Raw genomic sequence first — 16,173 nt, forward strand, 5'->3', positions numbered from 1 at the left:
ATAGGAAACATTGCCTTGATCTGGGAGGTGGTTGCACAGGTGATACTTGTGTAAAACACTCACTGTGTTCTACCATTAAAATTTGTTCCTTTACTGTATGTATGTAACACCTCAACATAAACAGTAATACCCCCATTCTCCCTTAAAGATTTTTAGAATAGCGTGTAACATGCATAGACATTTGGGCTTATGACAGTTCACCTCAGGCCAAGCTGCCAGAGGTGTGGACGAGGGATCGGCAAATGTTCTCTATAAAGGGCCAGATAGTAAATATTTTTGGCTTTGCAAGCCATATGGTCTCTGTTGCAAATTCTCACCTTTGCCATTGCAGCCATAGACAATTCATAAACAAATGAGTGCGGCTGTGCTCCCGTGAAACTGTTTACATGGCTGTAGTTTGCCAATCTGTGATGTAGAGCACTGTGAGAGGATGGGATCTAGGGACCCTCATAGCGTGTTTCTGACCCAGCTTCCAAAGTACTTTGGATCTACTCCGGTGGTCTTACGGGAGGCAGGAGGGTGAGCCTGAGGGGAGAGCCGCTTACATTTGGTTTTCATTTCCGCTAATATAGACTGGTCTTTAGAATAAAATTCATTTCATGTATTCAGTATCAATGTGTATCTGCATAGTGCCTTATAACAATATTAGTTTTTTACCTTCGTAGGTCTCAAATCATATCAAGGAATTATTTTAAGCAAACAAAACCTTGGCTTGAAAACAAGCAAGGCCTAAGGGCTAAAACCAATGATTTTTTATTATCTTTGCTCTTATACACAAGGGATTTAGTTGCCTCAGTTTAATGACAGATACTCTGCTAAGGAAGATAAGCCTTTGTGCAGAGGCTGGGCTAACGCTGGCATCTAACTATAAAATTAATCCTGAAATCAAGCATAGATTTGTTTTGCTGTTAGGGAAATAACTGTGTTTCAGACTGGTAGAACTTCTCATACTTTGCTGACTCTGCCTAAAACCATAAAGTAGAAGCCAAGTTAGCAAATACTCACCTGTGGCCTCTACTGGACTTTAAGGAAATTAAATCCCTGAATGCACTTGACAATCTATTTGAGTAGAATTGGAAAATAATCTCCCATAGTTTTGGAGCTACAAGGAAGGAAACTTAAGTGGCCACCTAATCCAGACTTCTCATTATCTAGAAGAGATCCTGACAGAGCAATTCTTAGTAATTTTTTCGCCTTATTCACTTAATATTTATAGAGCCCCCAGTGATTCTCGCTTCCCGTGTGTTCACACCCCTGTGTAGTCTCTCCAACACTGGATAAGGCTGACCTCTGTAAGTAATAGGATACTGTGGAAATGACAGGGTGTGACTTCTGAGGCTGGGTCATAAAAGACATCTGGCTTCTGCCTTGCTGTCTTGGATTGATCACTCTGGGGGAAGCCAGCAACCATGTCATGAGGGCCCTCAGGGAGCTGGTGGAGAGGGCCACATGTGAAGGACCTGAGGCCTCCTGCCCATGACCAGCACTGTGTGCGCATGCCATCTTGGAGGCGTATCCTCCAGTCCAGCCAAGCCTTCAGGTGATTGCAGCCCACGCTGACATCTTGACAGCAACCGCTTGAGAGACCCTGAGACAGACCACACAAATAAGCTGCTTCCGAATTCTTGACCCAGAGAAACTGTGAGATAGTAAATGTTTATTGTTTTGAGCCACTATGTTTTGGGATCCTTTGTTATATAGCAAGAGATAAGTAATACAGACATGACAACTTCCCAGGTACTGAGTTCAGTGCTAGGTTTTTAATACGGTATGGTGTAGTGGTTAAGAGTGTGGGCTTTGATTTTGAATCCTGGCTTGGCCACTGATAACTTGCAACCTTGGGCACGTTACTTAACTTCTTTAAGCCTCAGTTTAATTATCTATAAAATGGAGATAATAGTAGTGACTATCCTATAGGGTTGTCGTGAAGATTCAAGGTGATAATATATACAAAATGCTTGGAAGAGAAACTGGTTTGTAGTAGGTAGTCAATAAATCTTAGCTGTTAGGATTCCTTGCTTTTGAGAAGCGGGGAGAGACAGACTTGTTACCAGTCATTTATAAGACATCATGGTGAGTGTGCAACAGAAGGCTGTGCAGTGCATCCTGGGAGCCACGGAGCAGTGTGTTAATTATCTAGGGGAGTGAAGGTTGGCTTCACGGTGAAAATGGCATTTGAGTGGGCTTTGAAAGGAGAAAAATTCTGTAGGCAAAGTAGGTAGGTGGGGACATGCAGAAGTACTGGCTGGTGCAAAGGCAACACACGCGGAGCATGGAGCAGGAACGGGTGGTGGGTGAGATGCTCACAGTTGCTGGGGCACAGACTGCATGTGGTAGGCGGGGGATGGGGCAGAAGGCATGACGCGAGGTGAAATGTAGCAGAAGTAGATGAGGACCTTGTAAGCCATACTGAGGAACAGGCCACAGGGAACTGGTATAGTTTTCTTTGAGAGGCAGGAAACTTAATTTTTGGTTCCTTGGTCTTAGTCTTAAAGATCATGGCTTGGAAGACGGGAAAGATTGAGACCCCCTATGCCAGCTAGGAGTTTGGCAGGTGGTTCAAGAGAAGGATGGGGAGGGTCTAAACCTAGGCAGTGGCAGCGGTGAGGGGAAATAGGGAATGGGTAAGTTAAATCCCAAAAGATTGTTCTCAAATAATTGTGTAGTGATAATACAGGTAGTTTCCCAACTTTTCCGCTGATGCTTTGAAGGACTCCCATAAAATGGAGAGCATAATTGCGCTGTGTAGCCATTCTTCACTGAGAACCATTAATGTGCCAAGCATTGTGCTGGATACTTTAGCATATGTTGTCTCTGATCTTCAGTGGGTCTGTCTATAAGCTTGATACTATGGGTCATTTTACAGAAGAGGAAACTGAAGCTCAGGGAGGCCAAGTAACGTGCAAAAGAGCACACAACTAGTAAGTTGCGGAGATGGGAGTACAACCCAGCTTCTCTGATTATGTGCTCTAGGTCTTCAGCCTACACTGTTCAGTGCCAGATAAGAGATGTGAGAATTACATGAAATGATACATGTGAACACACTGTGAAAAAGTTGAAAGCATGGTATAATTGTATGTTAGAGTAATCATTATATTCTGCCCTCACCCGTGTAGTGGGGGATTGTTTGTTTGGTATGGAAACAAGATATTATGGGATGTGGGGACAGCCAGGGGATGAGGATCAGAAGGTCAGGCGGTCTCCAGGTCATGCTGATTTCATGTCTTAAAGAGCTGTCGCATCAAGCAGCAGTTGATTATTGCCGTCTCTAAGAGTGCTGTTCTCTGCAAGCCCTTTGGCTATGCCCGTGATCTCCTTCCATCCTTGGATTCCGATGGGGTGGGGACGTTATTTGAGAGATTTCATAAGCTACCTTAACAAGAATATTTTGAGCTACTCTCCCAAAACGTTGTCCTTCACAAAATTTACTCTGAAATTTAAAAAAAATTTGTTAAGTGAGTTGAAGTTAAGTCATGAGCAAAGTTCAAAGAGTTTGCAGAATTGCCACATGATGCACTTAGCAAGGTTGTGGGACACCTGCTACAACTATTTTCAGATGTTCTTGTCCTGGTCTAGTCAAGGACTCTGGACGCCCTAATACAGCCCCATGTCTCTAAGGCCCGACCAAGGAGGCGGCTGAGAATGACATTCTGAGTAGTGCCACCGAGGGACAAGCTGCCTTTCAGTGGGAAGCCCTGCAGTCTCATGGCATTCCTGTAACTGTTGAGTCCCAGGACCGATGCCTGGAGGGACGCATTTACCACCTGCTGTGCACTTGTGAAAACACTCTCGTGGGGCAGGACGCACGCTGTTTCCAGACAGAGGACTGGGCAGGTTCGCTGCAGGGCTGGTAGCAGAAAGCACAGAATGGCTTTCAGGGTCAGTTTGATTCAAGAGGTGGGGGGTGAGTGGGACACACACTGGGAGCGACCTGGCTGTGAGCCCAAGTGAGCAGAGCATCAGGAAGCTGGAAAGGAGCCATGGCCAGGGAGTCAGGGAACAGTCTCACTAATTGGTCTTGAAGGTCACAGTCTCACTTGTCCTCCCTTGAAAAAAATCAATTGTCTTTGACCCTTAATACAAAAGTAGTTCACATTTACTGTGGAAAATCTAGAAAATTTTAGATAAGCTAAAAATATTTTTAAAGTTAATCATAATTTAAAAATAGCTACAGTTAATAATTTTGTTGAATCTCTCTCAAACTTATGTTTATCTACATACTTAAAAATTGAAATTAACTATGGACTTGTCCAGTTAAACTGTTTTTTCCCACTGAAAGTTGTAACAAGTATTTTTTTCATTTGTCACATATTCTTCTAAGTTACCATGCAGAGTATTCCACCATATAAAAGCACCTTACTTTCTTTAATTTCCTACCGAAAGACATTAAGGCTGTTCCACTATTGTTAAAAAAAACCCCAAGACTCTGTGATGAGTTTTGCGGCTAAGTCTTTGTGCAAATCTGAGACTCTTCTTTAGGGTAGATTCCTAGATGTGGAGGAATTGCTGAGTCAAATGGTATGCTCAATTTAAGGGATTTAAAAATATATATTATCCTACTTCTCTTGAGAAAAGTGATACCAGTTTATATTTTCACTAACAATAGATGAGATGGGTTTCTTTTACCATCGTAAAAGATACTGTTAGGCATCGTAAAGATACTGTTGGAGGGGATGAATAGAGACTCAGTTTTTTTCTTTTTCTTTTTTTTTTTTTGGTCTAATTGGTAAGGGGAAAATGTTAGTCACATTTTCATTCTTGAGACCATTATCTCACCCCCAGATATGGCTCAGTGACCCCACACAGGCATTTGTTGAGCATCTGCTGTTTTCCCAGGCCTGGACTGAACATCACTTCCTCTAGTGTCAGTTTTGAATACCTAGGACAGCAATTGTGTGCATGAAAGGACTTGTTGGTACGTGAGTAGAGTATGAGATACTGAGCTGCATAGTGGTTCTCAAAGTGTGGCCCCTGGATCAGCATCACCTGTGATAAATGGGCTTTACCTGGTCCCATCCGTGACCTACCAAATCAGAAACTCTGGGGGTGCGCCCAGCAATTTATGTTTTAAGAAGATTTTAACCATCAAACCTCCACTAGATGCTGAAATTCGAGAACTGCTGAGCTATAAAATTGCAGTTCAAATGCAAAAGAGGTCAAACTTGGTTGGGTAAAGGTAAGGAGGCTAACTTGTCCTGGTTTGCCTGGGACTGTCCCAACTTTAGCACTGAAAGCTCCACATCCCAGGAGCCCCTTCAGGCCTGGGCAGACAGGGATGGTTGGTTATGCTGGTAAAGAAGAAGGGGTTCTCTATGTTGCAGCCTGGAGGTAATTCTGGCAGGAAAAGAATAGAAGAGCCCGAAGAGTAGATTTCAAGACGGAGGGCAGATTTTAGAAGCTGCTTTCAGCTCGTCAGTTCTAGGCTGATAGATCTGGTGGCAGGAGGTTACCTGCAGGAAGCCGGCAGATGGCTAGGGCATCTTGCTGGATCCCTTGACATGAGTCACAGCTGTTAGAACTTGATATTTTCTGGAAAGGGGAGGGTTGGCATTCACCAAATTACTGCAAGATGCCAAATTGAAAAAAAAGCCACTATTAATCTTAGCAGTGAGATGACAATGAAATCCCTTTACAGCAAAAAACATAACCAAAAGTGCTTTGTAACTGCAGCAATTTCCATGTCCCTACTGATGGCCCCCTAGATTCTAGAAGAATGGTATCTGGCTTATCTGATTATAAGAACTAATCCTGAATAAGATGTAACCCTCATTCTCTCTTAGAGTGAGCATTCATCCTGGATTTTCCAAAGCAGTTGCAATTAAAACTGGTTTTGTCCTTTTGTACAATCATAATTTATAAGCCGTGTAAAATTTCAGTTTTGAAAGAATAGTCTGCAAAATTATAATAAAAATATCTAGGCATATGTTATGAGCACAGTGTTGAGGAGCAGTGAAGAGAGGAGAATGAGACAGGAGGGCTAATTTATATACATCAGTTATTTTTCCTAAACCAAGGTTTCTGAACTTGTTTGCATATTAGAATCATCTGGGGAACTTTGAAAACATACTGCTGCTCAGGGCTCCATCCCAGACACTGTGGCTTGATAGGTCTGGGGCAGGGGCTTGGACATGGGTATATTTTTAAAAACCTCCCCGAGGGATTCTAATGTACAGTTGGGGTTGAGAATCCTTATTCTGATTGAAGCCAGTGGGTCTCAACTAGGAGATGCACCGAAATAACTGGGGGCCTGTTGAAAGCTCTGGTCCCTACTGATCTTACAAATTTTTTACCCATTAGCATACACACGTGTACAGATAACCCCTTTTCCAAAACACGCCTATGCGTCTACTCCCGTGTATCCAGTATTTCTTTACTGACTTTAAAAGACATTTCAATTAAAAATACACTTTTAGAGAGCTTTGGTATCAGTTCACCTTCCTGTTTAGATTTTGCAAAGTGGAATTTTTTTTCTAGTTACGTCCTTTCCCCCTCACTGGATTGTAGGTTCTTTGAGGACATTTGTATGTTCAAAACTTACCTGAGTGGCCTGGAACATCATAGGTGCTCAGTAAATGTTAGTGGTCACTGGTTATTTATGGAAGTTGCATCGTCATAACCAAACCAAACTTCTCCCAGTAGTTTTTATGATGGTATTTAAATATATTAACATCTCTAAAATTAGAGTCATAAACTATGTTCACTTAGTGAACTATAGAACTTGGAGCTATTGGGCAGGACAAATAAAATAAACAAGTCAGCAGAATTAACTACAGGTGAATCTCACCAGGAGGTATAATAATGTTGCTAAGATGGTACATCAGCAGTAAGCCTTGGAATGTAGATTGATACATGGATTAGTTCAGTAATATAAGCATATACTTAATGCTTTTGAAAATAACTGTCATGACATGTACTAGAATAAAGTCACATTAATACACCAATAAATCCATGCAAAAGACCAAACATTCTGTTATTTGACAAGACTAATAATATAATACAATGTATTGATACAGTCAGCCCCTCAATAAAAGTATGACAAACACCCATAGTGATACACACTCAATGGAAAACCCAAGTACCTCTCTGGGGAAAGCACCTACAGCAAATATGGAAACAGATTTAATTAAACAGTTGAGTGTGCACATTGGCCTACACATTCTCAAGCCCATTGGATTCTCCTTTAGAACCTCCCCGCTGTCAGCTTCTTTTGGACTGAATTTACTTTGTCATTGGCCCCTGGCTGTGCCACTTCTGCCCCTGAGGCCGCTGGAGAGATCCTAACTGAACAAATTCAAATAATGCTACTTCCTTCAAAGGAGTCAAAAGAGAGACTGAATTTGAGTGAACTGCTCCCAAATTTAGATGGAATTTGAGTTGCCTTGCACCATACAGTTGGCCCTCCATATCTAAAGGTTTCATCCGAAGGTTCAACCAACTGAGGATTGAATTCCACCCTTGGATGTGGAGGGTATTAGTAAATTTTCAAAAGTTTGATGGAGAGAAAGGGAAGAAGCAGGTGCTCTGGGTTTTGAAGACTGGTACTGAAAGTTGGAGGTCTCCCATCTTGTTAAATCTGACCAAACACGGAAACAACATGTTTCCAGTCTGACTACAGTTGTCTTAAAGTTGTCAACTACAGTTGTCACTTACAAATCACCATTTGTAAGTGTCAATATATAAAAAACAAAACCCAAAACTTACAAGTAACAAAACGTTGGAAGAAAATGCTTTCAGAATACTTGCCACATGATAACTTTCTTGAACCACACACTTATGGATATGGAACTTAAAATTAATGTGGCAGTTATGTGAAAGCATACAAAGAGTGTAGGGAAAAGAGATTATCTTCATTCAGTATTGTTAGGACCAAAGGACTCTGATCTAAATCAGTATTTTGTGTGATTTTCTCTTCGTAGCATATGCCATAAAACCATAAAAGGGAAAATATCCTACTTTTATTCCTTGGTGTTACGGAGGGCTAAGAGGACATAGGGTGATGGAATTTGCATGGAGCTAGACAGAGCTTTTCATCTTGTTAATATTTGCATTCTGATTAAGAGTTTATTGAAAAAAATGTGCAAACTTCAAAACCGCACTAGCTCGGCCATGATTGTAAGGGAATGGAACCAACAGAGTACCTAATCTAGAAGGTAAAGGAAAACCAGAACTTGAATAATGGAACATAGCCCCATTCTGGTATTGAATATGGAAACTTCAAGAAGTAGCACATTGGTAGTACTAATAGTGTCGTGTAATGTTTTAGACTTTGGCTAACACGCACTCATAGTTATAGGTAATGTTTAACCCCAGTCACCGTTTAGAGTTTCACAAAGTGCAGATTCCATTCACTCAACAAATATTTATTGAGTGATTACCACGTGCCAGGCATTGTTTTGGAGATATTGCAGTGAGAGAATGGTAAAAATAAAAGTCCTTTTGTTATGGAGCTTGCATTCCAGTTGGGGAAAGACAGACAATACTTTATAAAGGATAAGTAAGATTTAGAGTATCATAGATGGTGGTACTATGATGAGCTATAAAGCAAGAAAGGGGGGTAGAATAATACTTTCCTCCTTTAAAAAGCACTAGGGAAGGCCTTAATGAGAAGGAGGTGACATTTGAGTAAATATCTGAAGCTAGTTTTGTACATAGTAGTGGGAAGTTCTGGGCTGGGGGGGGAGGGGTGGGAAAAAAGGGAAATTATTAATTTTTTCCCCATCTCTCCATACAGTTTGAACTCTCTATACCTGAGGATATATGTTTGTTTTCTTAGGTCTGAGCTGTGGGACAATGGGCTAATTCTGTTTTTTTCCTCTATATTCGCCTCTACTGAAAAACCTAATTAATGTGATTTTACACTAGTAAAATGGACACTGAAACCCAGACACACTGAGGCATTTAACTTTTCCTGGAAAGATACAGCTGCAGTTAGGATATAACTTTATGACTTTAAAGACCGACTAGTTGAACCTGACCCACTGAATGTGATCAGTTGTTTGGCAGTTGTGTCCTAAACAAAAGCACTCTATGGTCACCATTTTGCTAAGATTCCAACTAGGTTAGTCAATATTCATTGATAGAGTTATGAGAAATGCCAGTAAAAACAAAAGGCTGACCCAAGTAGAAAGCCTAAAGCAGGCCTTGTGATTTTCCTACACACAGATTTGAGAAAGAGAATTTTTTGCTACCAAAGAGTGAGGTTGTTACAACATATAGATACCAATATTTTCTTTTGTCAGAATGTTAGTGTTTGGAATTATTTAACCACAGTCTGTATTTTTGCTTGAAATAGGAATTTGCTGGTATTGACAAATGTATGAGCAGAAAACTACTATGTAAGCTTAGTTAACTATGAACTGTTTGGAATAACCTTTAGAAGAAATTTCTGTAATACACACACCTGTTATCTCTAAAAGAGTTCATTTTATTTTCTTAAATATTTATGTATTTATTTATTTATTTTTGACTGTGTTGGGTCTTCGTTGCGGCATGCGGGATCTTTCTTTGTTGCGGCGCACGGGCTTCTCTCTACTTGTGGCTCACGGCCTCCAGAGCGCACGGGCTCGGTAGTTGTGGCGCGCGGGCTTAGTTGTCCCGCGGCATGTGGGATGTTAGTTTCCCGACCAGGGATCAGACCCGCGTCCCCTGCATTGGAAGGCGGATTCTTAACCACTGGACCACTAGGGAAGTCCCTAAAAGAGTTCATTTTAATTATACAAGTTGATTACCTTTGATTAATCAATATTTAAAACATTACATTTATGTCCAAAGCCCCTTTAACCACCCACCACCCCAAATCCCATTTAGCTCCAAGAGGTAAGTAACCACTATGACCACTTTGGTATGTATTTTACAGACCTTTTCTGTGAATTTTCATACATATACTCAAACTGATAGGATAGTTATCTTAAATATATAAATGGCATTTATATATCTATATCTATGCCTTGCTTTATTCCAACAGCATTTCTTCGAGAGTTTCCCACGCTAGAATATGGAGACCTGCCTCTTTCCTTTCATTTGCTGCACAGCAGTCCATAATATGGTTATACCATCATTAACTCATTCCCCTCCTGTTGAACATCTAGGTTGTTGCACACTTTCCTCAGTTACAGCAACGCAGCAATAAACATATTTAGCCATGGCACCACAGTGCATGACAGCCAGTGACTGGGCCGTGGTTCTTGAAGTGTGGTTCCCAAACCATCAGCATCACATCACAGGGGAACTTGTTAGTGATGCAAATTCCTAGCCACCTCTCTGGACCTACTGACTCAGAAGCTCTGAGGGTGAGGCCCAGCAGTCTGTGTTTCAGTAAGTCCTCCAGGTGATTCTGATGCATGACAAAATTTGAGAACCGCTGGTGGGAATATATATGTGTACATATACACATAGATGTGTACATACGTAGTCAGTTCTGCTGTAATGCGACATGTGGTCCTAAACATCACTGCACTATGCAAAACTGTGCAATAAAAGCCACAAGGCTTATGGGACAAATGGGGCTGGGGCACAGCAATCAAAAACTATCAGTGACACGTGAAAACAAAAGCTAGGAGCCTAATAAAAACGATAGCACAGTTTTACACGTGTTAAATGGGTAAATACATAAATAAACTCTACAGTAAATATGGTGCTTTCCCTTAAAAAAAAAGACCTGAAGTTTGCTTGGGGAAGTTGGCATTGGAGGGCCTGCAGCTTGTGAGTTACTGTGTAGTGGTGGAAGGAGGTTTATCTGAAAAGTTTTAGCACCAGATGTGGATGGGTAGGGCTTCTAACACATGGGGGACAGAGGTAGCTGGTCCATGTTGGGGTGTGTGCATTTTGTGTACTCTTAAGCAGCTCAGTTCATTTGGGTGCAGTTTTCTGCTTTCATCTAGCATTTCTCATGGACAAAATTGTGCATAAGAAAATGTGAAATTGGAGTTACGTTCCAGTCTTTTCCCTGCTACTTCAATCATGTTGGAACAAATTTACCTTTTCAATACAGGCGTTATAGCAGACCTGACTCTATATACCTATGCATACATTTACACATGTAGTACACATAAAAGGACTCATACGTGACAGAATGCTGTATTTACACTTAATATTTTTTTTGCTTAATAATATCTGTTAGAGCCTTTTCCTTATCAGCATGCAGTTACTCATTTTTTAAAATGGGATTTAAAGCATTGAGAGATGACTAAATTGCTTTCCAAAATGCTTGCAAGAATTTATATTCCCACCAACATGCTTCCTACACCCTGGTCAGTATTACGTATTATTAAATTTATGAATTTTTGCCAGTCCGATAGTTAAATTTCTCTTTCCTCCCTCTCCTTCCCTCTCTCCTATCTCTCATGTTCATATGTATGCGTGCATATATACACACACACACTTACATTGTGAGGAATGTCTCCCATAAATATACTGATAGAAAAAGGAGCTTGGAAAGTGTGAAATAGGTGGTGAGGCAGTGCTGAAACGGGAAGAAGAGGAGATAAAATGGATATGCAAGAAAAGATAAGAAAAGCCTATTAAAAAGAGAGAGGAAAAGAAAAAGAATTCCCTTTCCATTTATTTAATTATTTTTCACTTCTACCTTTGCTAAATAGAGCTCATTCGCTTTATGAGATAAGATATTGAGTTGGCCCTGTTGGGATTTGACCTATCACTCTTGCCAGTTGACATCTCCAAAAATGCAGCTTAAACAGTTAATCCATTCACTTCAGCAAAATGGTCCTAAGGGCATCAGATTCTTCTGTTGATCAGTGTTGGGTTCCATGGCACTGACAAGCTGCGAAGATACAGCTGATCAGGGGAGTGTGATGGCTGCGGTCTGCGAGTCTGGGGCCTCTAACAGCAACAGCGGCAGAAAGGAGGCTCGTGCAGGTGTCAGATGTTTTCCTGTAAAGGGGTTGGCAATGAACATAAACGCTTCCAACTGGGCACATTACCAAGCAGGAAAGCCATAATGATTTAATAATTAAGTCACATTGGTCTATGATCATTGTTCTTATTGGGAAATATCATTGCTTTTTGATGATATATTATGTGAGACAGAATTTTCATATAAAAACTGTGATTTGCATATATATGTAATATATATTTGCATATATATATCCAAGTCAGAATGACTTACTAAAAGTAATCACCAAAAAGATGATGGACTATTGATATAAAGATGCCAAAGATATTTAAGAAAATGTGGAAATTATGAAGATTAATATGACATTGCCCCTCCAGAGTCAGATGCATTTTCCTTTATGTGAAAGCAGCAGGAAGAGAGAGGACTACTAGCTGGATCCAGCTCTGTTTTTACAATTAGGTTTTTGCACCCTGAAATCTCAAACTATGATATTATTAAAAAATATAAATAATATATGTATATGAATTACATAGAATTAATATTTCACTTCTAAATTAAGAATGTGCTTTCCTACCCTCATTTCTCGTAGTGTCCTGTCTTGGAGGAGAGGTAGACAGATTGTTGAGAGGGAGAGAGGGAAGATAAAACATTTGAACTCTTATAAAAGAGCTTTTAGTCCCCAGCAGCTTTGAGCAGTGGCTCTGGAGCAGGCAAGGATGTTGCAGAAGGTATCTCTCTCTCTCTGTCATTTTCTTTGTTACTATTCTTTGCATTCCCAGTTGTGATGGCTTGTAAGTGCAGCTCCTAGGATCAACCCCAGGGAACAAAATTTAGTGGTGACTTGCAATGGCACAGCAAAACAAGGCATTTCTCCCACTCATCTGCACCCAGGGCCAGCTACATAATTTGTGGGGCTTAGTACAAAATGAAAATATGGGGACCTCTTTTTCAGAAAGCAGGAAAAAGTGCTGTAAAGGGGCTAAAATATATAGCTTTGTCCTGTCTTCTACAGCCTTTCTTTCTCTAGACTTGTCACAGTATTTTTAATTTGCTATTTAATACCATTGTAAGTTGTAAGAAAAATTAAAAATTTCAATCATCAGCGTAATTTTACCGTTCATCTTTATATTGTGCAATGCCAAAACAAATACAGATATAAGAACTTTTCTTTAAACAATATTTATTTATTTATTTATTTGGTTGCTCTGGGTCTTAGTTGTGGTAGGTGGGCTCCTTAGTTGCGGCTCGAGGGCTCCTTAGTTGTGGCTCTCCAGCTCCTTAGTTGCAGCATGTGGGCTCCTTGGTTGTGGCATGCAGCCTCCTTAGTTGAGGCATGCGAACTCTTAGTTGCAGCATGCATGTGGGATCTAGTTCCCTGACCAGGGATCGAACCCAGGCCCCCTGCATTGGGAGCATGGAGTCTTATCCACTGTGCCACCAGGGAACTCCCCAGATAAAAGAACTTTTAACTCAGATGTAGAATTGACGAAATTGTAGTTTATATTTTCTAGCTTGTACATGAGTATGTATTTTCTTCTTGCCAGAACAGTGGAAACACTGCATAAAACTAACTCAGTTGGTTTTACTTCATTTCTTATATACATGTACATTCTACCAACACTCTCTACCTTTGGCTTACTGATGAGTAAGAAAGGACTGAAAGGAAAAGAAACTATGGGTTGTCCTGTCTTTCCCTTTCCTTCTACGTCATCATTTCAGTATATGTGGTTGACTGATACAGGAGTAAGAAAGAGTATGACAGACTTCCTTGGCCATTCATGTTTCTTAGAATGCCACTGCTGCCCTTTGGTGATCAAAGAAAATTCTGCTTCCAACAGAAAGAGCCCGAAGAGGGCTGTCAGAGCTCCCACATACTCAGTCCTAGATGTAATATGCTTACCTTGTACTCGTTTTGAGTCTTGCTGAATTCACACATTCTGTGGGTCTACTGGAGTTCTGCGCTCCCAGGGAGCATCTTGGATGCTGCATGCAAATGGAGCATAAAAGGAGCCGTGGACAGGAATATTTTGCATGGCTGCTTTGCTCACATGCATGCTTTCTTGTCCGCTTGGTCTCCCCTTCCAAAATCACATTCAAACATAAATTTATTAAGCATTTCATACAGTGACAGCAGAGCATTAATTTCATTGCAGGGTCCTTCTGCACGGGGGCCCCGTGTGACTGCATTGGTTTTGTGCCCATGAAGCTGGCCCTTTCTGTATCAGGGGAAGCCACAAGACAGCTGGAAGCCTCTTGCATGCGCTGTTTATGAAGGAACCCAGTTCACGGCAACCTGGACACTGCCAGTAGTGTATCCGTGCGAAATAGTTTCCTTGAAACTGATGGAATGCACTGATTTCAAACTCAGTTGAATTAATATCATCTTAGAGATAGTTGGATCTCTTAGAGGGGTCCCAGCTCCATGAGGAGTACCTTTAAGATGGGCCTTTGGAACTTCAGTGCCAAAGCTAGAACCAGGTACTCATCATTAAATCAATCCCTACGTCCCTTACAATTTTGTTTGTCTTTCTCCCAGGATTTCCAGCAGGAGAGCTCCAGAAACCTTTCTTTTGGGGAACAGAATATCCTCGGTAAGTAAACTAATAAAGAAACCACTTACTGACAAGTAACAAAGAATATGATGTTTTGGCAGAGCATAGAATATAAAGTCAAAGGAAAAAAGCTAGTGGTTGTTGAGCAAAAAGAAGGCATAGAACCTGGCATGGGTCGGCCCCACTCTCGCCATGTTAGGTATTTGTTTTCTGATTCTTGTTGCCAGGGTGTATGACGAGGTAGGAAAGCCAACCTATACACAGGTAGCTTTCATTTTTTATGCATTTGTTCACTTATACATTGACTCATACTAGAAAAATGTGGACCTTGAAGGATTCTTAGGATTTGAGTTGATGGTGATGGGTCCAATACAATTCCAGAGGGAAGAAACAACGTGAGAAAAGGAAAGAAAATTGCTTTTCGAATAGCAAAGAGTCTGGTTTGGCTGGTCCAAGTGTGATTCCTCCATCTTCCAAACGAGCAAAGTTGCATTTCTTTGACCATTCATCCATAGTCACATCTCCTCCTTTTTTTTTTTGAATTTTATTTTATTTATTTTTTTATACAGCAGGTTCTTATTAGTTATCCATTTTATATATATTAGTGTATATATGTCAATCCCAATCTCCCAGTTCATCACACCAGCACTGCCCCCTGGCCACTTTCCCCCCTTGGTGTCCATACGTTTCTTATCTACATCTGTGTCTCTATTTCTGCCCTGCAAACTGGCTCATCTGTACCATTTTTCTAGGTTCCACATATATGCGTTAATATACGATATTTGTTTTTCTCTTTTCTGACTAACTTCACTCTGTATGGCAGTCTCTAGATCCATCCATGTCTCTACAAATGACCGAATTTCGTTCCATTTTATGGCTGAGTAATATTCCATTGTATATATGTACCACATCTTCTTTATCTGTTCATCTGTTGACGGGCATTTAGGTTGCTTCCATGACATGGCTATTGTAAATAGTGCTGCAGTGAACATTGGGGTACATGTGTCTTTTTGAATTATGGTTTTCTCGGGTATATGCCCAGTAGTGGGATTGCTGGGTCATATGGTAATTCTATTTTTAGTTTTTTAAGGAACCTCCGTACTGTTCTCCGTAGTGGCCGTATCAATTTACATTCCCACCAGCAGTGCAAGAGGGTTCCGTTTTCTCCACGCCCTCTCCAGCATTTGTTGTTTGTAGATTTTCTCATGATACCCATTCTAACTGGTGTGAGGTGATACCTCATTGTAGTTTTGATTTGCATTTCTCTAATAATTAGTGATGTTGAGCAGCTTTTCATGTGCTTCTTGGCCATCTGTACGTCTTCTTTGGAGAAGTGTCTATTTAGGTCTGCTGCCCATTTTTGGATTGGGTTGTTTGTTTTTTTAATATGGAGCTGCATGACCTGTTTGTATATTTTGGAGATTAATCCTTTGTCAGTTGCTTCATTTGCAAATATTTTCTCCCATTCTGAGGGTTGTCTTTTGGTCTTGTTTATGGTTTCCTTTGCTTTGCAAAAGCTTTTAAGTTTCATTAGGTCCCATTTGTTGATTTTTGTTTTTATTTCCATTACTCTAGGAGGTGGATCAAAAAAGATCTTTGTGATTTATGTCAAAGAGTGTTCTTCCTATGTTTTCCTCTAAGAGTTTTATAGTGTCCAATCTTACATTTAGGTCTTTAACCCATTTTGAGTTTGTTTTTGTGTATGGTGTTAGGGAGTGTTCTGATTTCATTCTTTTGCATGTAGCTGTCCAGTTTTCCCAGCACCACTTA

The 16,173-nt window shown here is 40.6% G+C and overlaps 1 protein-coding gene across 1 annotated transcript in view; it reads left to right on the forward strand.

Annotated features, from left to right (window-relative positions):
- PHEX (phosphate regulating endopeptidase X-linked) overlaps positions 1-16,173 on the forward strand; it is a gene marked incomplete at both ends in the record, with an annotated part of 195,140 nt that overhangs the window by 153,025 nt on the left and 25,942 nt on the right. Inside the window, one exon of the mRNA XM_082864021.1 lies at positions 14,388-14,442. Coding sequence (XP_082720147.1) covers positions 14,388-14,442 — 55 coding nt within the window. The remainder of the gene's footprint in view (positions 1-14,387; positions 14,443-16,173) is intronic.

Source organism: Leucopleurus acutus (genome assembly GCF_964270905.1).
Source record: "Leucopleurus acutus genome assembly, chromosome: X".
Classification (NCBI taxonomy): domain Eukaryota; kingdom Metazoa; phylum Chordata; class Mammalia; order Artiodactyla; family Delphinidae; genus Leucopleurus; species Leucopleurus acutus.